This window comes from Otolemur garnettii, unplaced genomic scaffold (genome assembly GCF_000181295.1).
Source record: "Otolemur garnettii isolate 467f Iridium unplaced genomic scaffold, OtoGar3 scaffold00011, whole genome shotgun sequence".
NCBI lineage: Eukaryota > Metazoa > Chordata > Mammalia > Primates > Galagidae > Otolemur > Otolemur garnettii.
The window spans coordinates 4,505,277-4,514,699 of NW_003852406.1; the positions used below are offsets into that span (position 1 = coordinate 4,505,277).

The window sequence follows — 9,423 nt, forward strand, 5'->3', positions numbered from 1 at the left end:
AAGAAGTACTCAAAATGTTTGCAACCGTTATTGTTAAGTTTGTTTAAACATAAGAAAGCAACAACTAAGGGCAGATCCCTACATGTATTCAGCAAATGAGAAGGAAGGAGGTAGGAATTTTCTACTATTAAAATTATTTTAGGCAGGGCACAGTGGCTCACACCTGTAATCCCAGCACTGTGGGAGGCTATGGCAAGTGGACTGCTTGAGCTCAGAAGTTCAAGACCTGAGCAAGAGCAAAACCCCATCTCTACTAAAAATAAAAAAAACTAGCCAGGGGTTGTGGCACATACCTGTAGTCTTAGCTACTTGGGAGGCTGAGGCAAGAAAATCACTTGAGCTCAAGAGTTTGAGGTTGCTGTGAGCTCTGACTCCACCGCACTCTACCCAGGGCAACAGAGTGAGATTCTGTCAATAAATAAATAAATAATTTTTTTTTTCTTGGCCAGGGGCTTTGGTTCATGTTTGTAATCCCAACACTTTGGGAGGCTGAGGTGGGAAGACTGATTGAGCTTAGGAGTTCAAGACCAGCCTGAGCAAGAGTGGGACTCCATCTGTACAAAAAATAGAAAAACTAGGTAAGTGTTGTGGCACACACCTACAGCCCCAGCTACTTGGGAGACTGAGGTAGGAGGATCACTTGAGCTCAGGAATTTGAGGTTGCTGTGAGCTATGATGATGCCACTGTACTCTAGCCTGGGCAACATAGTAAGACTCTGTCTCCAAAAAAAAAAGAGTTTTGTTTTCTCCTAAGGTAAGAATATATAAGGAATATTTCACATAAATAAACCCAGATAAATAATATAATATTTTGTCACTGCCCTACAGTGTGAAAAAAGGCTTTGAAAGGTTTTGTTAAAAAGTTACTAAGTTTGATCTTAAAGTGTTCTTTTTCCCAAGAAATGGCTTGGCCCAACTGCATAGGCTCTAAACTCTGTTACTTCTCTTTAAGTTATGGTATGAAACCAGACATACAGAGAGATAGAAAAGGAAAAAAAAAAAAAGGCATCACAGCCAGAAAGAAAGCAGCAAATGCCCTAGAACAAGGGGGAACAAATACATAAGAGTGAAGTTCAGAGGGTACTAAGCAGACTTCAGGCCAGACAGGGCCTTGGACGCCAAGGTAGGGAATGTGGAATTTATTTTAAACGTGATGAGAAGCCACTGCGGGATGAAGGAAGGGAGTGACATGATCTGATTACAGTTAAAGATCACTCTGGCAGCTGTGCGGAAAAATGGATTAGCAAGAAAGAGGCATTAGTGGACACAGGAAGCCCAGTTACGAAGGTAACTGCAGTAGCACAGACAAGAAGCCACGGATGATCCGAATGGTCAAATGTTGTTTTCCTTTGGTTTGGAATGTTTTATATGCACATGCTTCATCTGAATGTGTCTACTGTCCTGGGAATTCCACCTCACATAAGACTAAGGAAAGTCATGATCCAATCTGAGGGAGAGCTGGAAAACTCTACAGCTTTCCTACCTGCCTCTGTTCAACATTTCCCGGGACGCCATTAATGCTGTGACTAGAAAGTGTGTGCTTTTCAAAGTGATACAGAATTACCCTGTTTCTTAGAGACAGATGAGTAGGGTAGCAGCTTATCAATCACTTTCATTCACAGTCTCTCCTTATGAGGACTGAATAGTGACTCAATGAAATAGAAATTTACTATCTGGTTACTAAGAAACAGACAGCAGAATAAAAAAAGTGAAAGCTAATGGATGGAGACAAGGTCGAGTTGTGTTTCACAAGGTGAAGTTAGGTAGAGTGAGTGTCATCAATAACTTAAAAACAACTTACTGAATATGACTCCCCTGGAAATACATATTATAAAGGTGAATTTACTTGGGAGGGAATTCACCCTACAAGGTATCTCAAAAGCAGCCACAGAGTATGGCCAAGAACTTTCCCAAAAGGACACTTTGGGCCAGCATCATCAATTCCCCTAGTAAATACAATATTCAAAACTTTTTCTTCCTCTCCATTCCTTAAAAAGAGAAGCCCTTCCAAAAAGTTCCAAGATAACTAACATTTTCACAGCACTGTGTGGCTTACAGACATTTCATAAACACATACAACTATCATTTGATTATTATTTACAAAAGAATAAATATTATTATTTAAATGTTAAATGATTCTCCCAAGGTGCATCCCACATCTGTCGTCTGTTATGTTTTCTAGGTGTTGGTAGCAGTCATACCCCACTGTGGCCATGTGCTCATGGGAGAAAGGCTTTTTTTTTTTTTCTCTACACTGTCTCGGAAGAGTACAGGAAATTCCAATTATAGGAAATATCTACAAAAGGCAAATGTACAAATTAGAAAGTAGAGGGGTGGTTGCCTGGGACTGAAGAGTGGAGCAGAGTGAGAGGAATGGGATGGACACAGGCTCCTTTCCAGGCTGATGGAACTTTTCTAAACTTGAGTTGTTCATTTCTCAATTAGAGAGCCATCTCGATTCTCTTTACTAAAAGTCATTAAATTATGCACTTAAGAAGGCCAAATTTTGTCATTATACTTCAATAAAGCTATTTTTGAAAAAAAGAATACATGAGAAATCTACTAAAACCCCAAATCACTCCAGTCTACTTCATCATAAGCCCCCCCTCCCGTGGCACTATTTACAGTTCCCTGCCCTTTGACCAGCCAGGGTTAACAACCTCCACCAGCAGCAGGGGCTATAGTTATAAACGCTAACGGTTTACATATCCTTAAGCTTCTAACTCACAATGCTTATTCTCCTTAAAATGACAATCATTTCACCTTTTCTCAGCAAGGTAACTTGTTGGGGAAAATGTTAAGCCAACAACTCAGCTTAGCAGCTAATTGAAGGAGAAGAGAAAACCCTGGGAATAAAACTGGATAGGATCTAAGTGAGGGCACTGGAAGGTGAGGGCCTTCCAATAAAACTGGATAGGATCTAAGTGAGGGCACTGGAAGGTGAGGGCCTTCCAATAAAACTGGATAGGATCTAAGTGAGGGCCTCTGGAGAGGTGAGAGGACAGCCAAGCTGCCTGGGAGAAGCAAAGAGACAGAGAAAAAGGTTTTGAAGATGAAAGTCCCACTGGGCCGCCTCCGTCAGTTTCAGTTCCTATTCTGCACTCTGGCAGCTTTTCCAGAATTTCTAAACAAAAAGTGGACAGTGGCAGCCTGGAACTGGTCACTTTCCTCCAGAGGCTTGACTCCGAGGAGGAGGATCACTGAAAACACAATAGCTAAATCTGGAATACAGGGTAAGGGAAGGGGCCCTAGTGTCTCAGTGGGGACAAACAGCGCCAGGGAAACTCCAGCCCAATCAACTTCATGTCTGAGGTTTGAACTGTATTTATATAGTAATTTCTCAACTCAGCCCAAATAGTTTCGGTTTCCCAGACCCACTTCCTTAAACGCCTCCTACTGCGGTAAACCTAAACGTAATTCAGTGTAAAGACTCACTGCTGGTGAGGGGAGGAAACACACACCAGTAAAAGCAGCTGTCTTTTGAAGATTTGAGAACTATTAAACCAAATCTAGCCACAGGCTGCACCTCTTCACTCAGGTCTCTTTGCTTCTCCTAGGCCCACCTGGGCCCCATCTTCCAGGGCCTGTTCAACTTCAGGGCCTACTACAATAGAACTTCTGTAAGTTGACCCCGCTCAAGGGACTGTAACAAACTGGTCAACACACAGAGCTGGTCAACATAAGGAACTAGGCCTCCTGTACTGATAAGTGCATGTGGTGCATGTCTGGTCTATGAAAATTAAGTCAAATTAAGGAGGTGTCACTATAGGGAGGTGGTCAGATGTGGAGGTTCCACTGTATTTCATACCAGGCAGGCTCATGGATTAAGTTCACATGTATGAAGAGAGCTCACAATATGCCAGGCTTCAGGCTTGTGGGCACAGAAGATACAAAGATGAATCAGGCAAGTTCCCAGGTTCTCAAGTAGCCACAGTTTAGTGGAAAGCAGTGGCTGTTAAACTTACCATGAATAAAAGAAAACCACATGTATTATCCTAATCCCAGCATCTAGCACAGGTCTTCAAACAAACCAGGCTCTATAAAAGTAGGTTAAGAAAATAATGGATGCTAGTTATTACTGACAATTAATGACTAAAAAAGTGACAGAAGGAAGAAAAAGTCATAGTGATCCTTTCTAAGTCACTGACAGAACTAGGGTCCATCGGGTATCAGACCTGGCCAGGTTCTTGAAATGCCACATTCTTTTTTCCTGTAGAGCAGCCTCCTGGATCCCTGGGCCCATCTCTAGGACTAAACAGGAAACAAATTGGTAGAACGTTTATAGCATATCAGCAAATCATCCAGACCTGGCCACTCCTCACCATCTCCCTCCTTCTCAATTGCTTTGGTCCGAGCCACATTTCTGCAAAAGCTCCTATTCTATCTGATCGTCCTGCTTGGCACTGGCTATTCCCATAGCCTGTTCTCAAAGCAGCAGTCAAAATGATGCTTGTAATGCACAAGTCAGGTTATGTGACTCTTCTGCTCAAATGTGTCCCAACTCTGAGAAAAAGCCAAAGGCCTTCAAGTCCCTGAGTGATCTAGTCCAATGATAGCCCACTACATGCCAAGCACCAGCCACACCATTCCTGGAAGGTGTCAATTATGCTCCCACCTCCGGAACATCACCGGATGTTCTTCCCTGCCTAGAATGTTCTTCCCCAGTTATCTGCACGTTCCCTCCCTTCTCTCCTCAGTGAGGCCTTCCCTGGCCACACCAATTTAAACCATAGCCACCTCCACAGTCTTTGCTGTCTCCTTCCTCCGCATGATTCTTCATTTTGTGTATCAGTATCTGACTTAAAGCATACTTTACTTTTTTATTTACCATCTCCACTAACAAAATATAAGCTCCATGAAGGCATGGATTTTTATTTACTTACTAAAAGATTACCAAAAGGGTAGCACTGAGGAAAAAAAAAAGAAAAATCAGATGAATGATAAATACTATTAGAAAAAAACAAGGCAGGGACGCTGAGGGAGGCATGCTAGGGGTGGGAGGCTGCACTTTGACACAGAATGGTCAAGAAAGGCCTCACGGAGAAGTCTCTAAAAGCAGTGAGAGAACAAGTCACTTGGCAAGGACCAGTGACATCATTTGCCCAGGGCCTGATGAAAAATGGAAATGTGAGGTCCTGTTCACAAACATTTCAATATGTGACCTCAGAGCATTAAACCAAGTGTGAGGCCCTTCTAAAGATGGAGGCTTGTGCAACTGCACAGATGACACACCCACAGAGTCAGCCCTGCACATAACTATCAGGGAAAGAGTGTTCTAGACAGACAGAACCTCAAGTGCAAAGACTCCAAGGAGGGACAGTGCTTTAGGAACAAGCAAAGAGGCCATGCTTGTTAAAAATAGAAATTCCTGGACTCCTTTTCTGGATATTCTGATCCCAAAGCTCTGAAGTCAGCTGGGATCCTTTATTTTTAGTCTTCCCCAGGACATTCTTCTCCTGCCCAGGCAAATTTGAGGAACCCAATCTACTCCCATATCTGGAGACGTATCTTGCTGCAAGCCCTTGAGCACCACTTCAGAGAACGAGCTTCCAGTTTGTTCCCCTAACAACCCAGAGCTGGCAACTAGGTCTCTATCTTCACCTACCATCAGAGCCTCTGTTCTGGGAACCTCCTTATGCCTAGATTACTACTGGCTCTTAGCAGTTTTCCCACCAAAGGACTGAACTCTTGCTTGGACTCTCAGCTGGGGAGCTCAGGAGCTGCCTTGGCAGATACGCTTCCCTGAGAATTCCTCCTCCTCTCAGCAAGACTGAAGAGCTATGCTAGACTCTCCTCAGATGTGAAATATTAAGGTCAACTATTGCCTGGACTGACTCTTAATTTCCAGGTACACTGCCCGGGGTCTCAAAGCTTCCAATATCTCATCACCAACCCTTTAAACAACAATTTAAGTATGTTGTACATGATCTGGGCAGTTAATATTAAAAACTTAACTCTCTCAACATCTTTCTTTTAAGTCAAAGAAAGCAAGAAAACTTTTCTGCCTTTTGAACTTCTACCTATAATCTCATTTACAATGAATAAATACATTAATATCTGCAGATATTAATTAGAGCAAGAATATCTCTTCACTACTGTAAGGATTATCACACTCACTGGTTCTATACAATTAGTGGAGGAATCTTTGACAATTTCATCAACTGAATAGCAATTCAGTTATGAATTATTATATACGTAATAAACAACCAGTGGTTCTCAACCAGGGATGAGTTTGTCACCCAGGGAACACTTGGCAATGTCTGGATAGGGCTTGGGGAGTGCTATAGGCATCTAGAGGTTACAAGTTAGAGATGTTGCTAAATATTTTACAATACCAGGCAGCCCCCACAACATAGAATTATCTTGTCCATAATATCAGTAGTGCTAAGGTTGAAAAACCCTGTAATGCACAATTTGTCACTATCAGTTCTAGTTCTCAATTCATTATGGTTGAACATCTTAAAATCAAAAGTAATGAAACATTTGATTTACACTTTAATGGAAAATAATTATGAGTAACAAGATCTATAGCAGATGAAATAGGGATTAGAAAGTATTTGTTTAAAGGTGGAGAACTGAAGCAAGTAGGTGTGTAGGAGCTATAGGCAAATCAGATGAGACCACAGAGGGCTGTGGATTGCAGAGAAATTGCATAGGAAGAGGGAATGGGAAATATCATATATTAATAGGTACAGTCACCCCAGCCTAGTAAGGATGATGCATAAAAACATACAGAAAAGACCTTCCCTCTTCAGTAGCCAAGATAAAAATAAGGGTGGATGTCAGAAGTAATATCCAGAGAAAAGCAAGTGCTTGACCACTGTGTTAATTAAAGCTGGTCTTAACAAATAAGCATACTTGGAAAATAGTCTTGCCTCTCATCATCCATCTTCTCATCTGTAAAAAGATTAATTACACCTGTCTCCTAGGCTTACTGTGAAAGTCAAATTAAATAAGATCAAGATGAAACAGGATAAATGCAATACCTGGCACACAGCAGGCATTCAGCAGAGGGTAGCTACTGATATTTCCCAGCCCTGCTTTCCTCTGGCTCTGACCCAAATCAGGCCCCATGCACATGGAGAATTGTAGCTCTATGTTTCACATTTAGATGACTCCCAAGAGGGCAGAATGGGGCTCTCCATAGCATGATAATATCAGTGTAGGACTGCACAGCAAGGCTCTTGCTCTCAAAATGTTTAAACGACAGAAGGACCTGATAGGTAAATGTACACCCGCTCAACTATGCAAAATAGATTACTCAGTCTCCGCCATTGGGTAAAAGGCCAGGAGGAGTTTCACTTTAAGAGAAAGATATAGATAAGATCATCTTTTCTTCTCATTGCTGTTTAAGATGCTTCAGGAAAGAACACTGAAAAGTGATACCAAACTCAAATGCAAAAAGGCCATCACAGAGCTTAGAGTTAATTGTAAGTAATTTTAATGAAACAATGTGTTCCTTCAGGTTCCCATGTTCTTCCAAGAGGTGTAATGCAATACACCCTAGACACACACACTTATAAATGTGTAATGAACACAACCTTCCAGCTCACCTAGACCACAGTTCTTGGCTGCTGCTTAGCGACAGGTGTCACATTCACGGTTGCCAGTGAGCCCTGGGGTGTAATTTCACTTCTAAATAAAGAAACATAATCGACAGAACCAGAACCATCCGGTAGGTACAAATGTACCATTTCTGACTCATCACAGAGCTTGTTTACATAGAGAATAAAATTCACCTCAGTCTGGCTTTGAGTAAATATACTGTAGTGCGATCGGGACCGCAAATCTGGTGAATATGGCTCCTGGTGATGCCAGAGCCTTAGTTCTCTCCGGCCTTCCTCACGCGACCGATCTTGTCTGAGTCTGGGCAGGGCACCCGGGAACTCGATGCAGTTACCTGGGGAGGGAGCCCCAGCGGCCCGCCCCTCCGGCTGCAGGACCAGCTTCGCCGACCATTTCCGTAGCCAGCAGCGCGCGCTGAGCTAGGGCTCGGGGCCGCGCCGCCGGGGTCGGACGCCGCCCTCCCGACACCCCAGCCCCCCGCACCCGCTCCCCGGCCGCACCGCCTCCCTCCCTCCCCGGCCGCGCGGCGCCTTGCTCACCGTGACTCCGTACTTGAGAGCGATGCCCTGCAGCGTGTCGCCGGCACGGACCCGATGCTCCACATGGCGCTCGATGACGCCGGCGCCCAGCGGCGCCCGCACGCTGGCCGTGCTCCCGTACGAGCGGGTCTTGGTGCGGGCCAGGCTCAGCGACAGCTCGGCCTCCTCGGACTCGGAGCCGGAGCGCGAGCGCGGCGGTGGCGAGTGGGCCGCGGGGCGCGGGGCGCGGGAGCCGCCTTCCCGCAGGGACAGCGCGGGCGAGGAATCCGCCATGGGTCCTGCCGAGGCCGCCGGGTCGGGGAGCCTGCCAAGGGGGCGGCGCCTCCTCCGCCGCCGCCGCCGCCTCTTCCTCCTCACAGGGGCTGCGGCTGGCCGTTCCGCGGGGGCGGCGGGCGGGCGGCCGAGGCGAAGAGCTGCGGGCCGGGCATGGCGGGCGCCTCCCTCCTTCGCGTCCTGCCCACCTGGCGCCCGCGCCACACGCGCACCTGCGAGGGGGAGAGCAGAACCAGCTCCCGCAGCTGCCGGGCCGACTGCCGCGGCTCCTCCTTGGCGGCCTGGGCAAGGAAAGCCCTCCCCTGCTGGGAAACCGGGGTGCGCTAAAGCCTGCGGCCGTGGGAGTTAAGAGAGGCCCATCCGTAGGCGTCCTGGGCGCCAGGTGGACCCCTAAGCCATGCGGACAGAACCTGGGCAGGACTCTGCCCTGGCCACGGCAAAAAGCCAAAGCTTTGCTTTGCTCCCTTACTGAATCCCAGCAGGAGCCAGCTTGCTCAGACCTCCAAGCTCTGCCAATGCCAAGGATACGTCTCTGCCCCCACCCCCAATGACCTCAAAGTCTGCGTCACAGAAAAATTTAACAGCATCAAACACACCCAGCTTCTCCAGCCCATCTCCACAGCCTGGAGAGTGCAGTCTTTCAACATGACACCAGGAGGGATGGTGTTCCTAAGACCTCACGGGTGGACTTCAAACCTCCAGTTGTTTGAGTTTTACTCTTAGTCCTGGGCTGCCTTGAAAGCCTGACTGGATACAGTTCATTCTCCTGGCTCACTATCTGCGTGCACCTTTTTTCTTTCTTTCTTTTTTTTTTTTTTATCAGTATCCTCATTGACACCCTGAAATCATAACTCATAAGTATTAGCATTAAATCTACCAAAGACTTTTATTTGTACTCTTATATGAACATCTTCTCCCCTTGATCACCCCCTCCGTAGACTGACTTGTACACAGAATGGGTGAGTGCACGTTTACTAGTATCTCTTGCCTTGGTTTCTGTTGTATTTTGGACAACTCTCTAAGAAGAGATATTCCATAAGCCGGC

General features: G+C 45.7%; 1 protein-coding gene across 4 annotated transcripts in view; it reads right to left on the bottom strand.

Annotated features, from left to right (window-relative positions):
* LYSMD2 (LysM domain containing 2) overlaps positions 1 to 8,407 on the bottom strand; it is a 17,075-nt gene extending 8,668 nt beyond the window's left edge. The window contains exons 1-2 of one of the 4 annotated variants that reach the window (XM_023510149.1): positions 7,554 to 7,641; positions 4,176 to 4,251 (exon numbers count right to left, since the gene is read on the bottom strand). Coding sequence is in view for 1 of the 4 variants with exons in the window: in XM_012801850.2 (XP_012657304.1) it covers positions 8,106 to 8,378 (273 nt within the window). In the remaining 3 variants the exon portion in view is untranslated. Of the gene's footprint in view, positions 1 to 4,175; positions 4,286 to 7,553; positions 7,642 to 8,105 lie in introns of those variants that run through there. The other 3 variants (XM_012801850.2, XM_023510151.1, XM_023510150.1) reach the window with 3 other exon arrangements.
* Between the last annotated feature and the right edge of the window lie 1,016 nt (positions 8,408 to 9,423).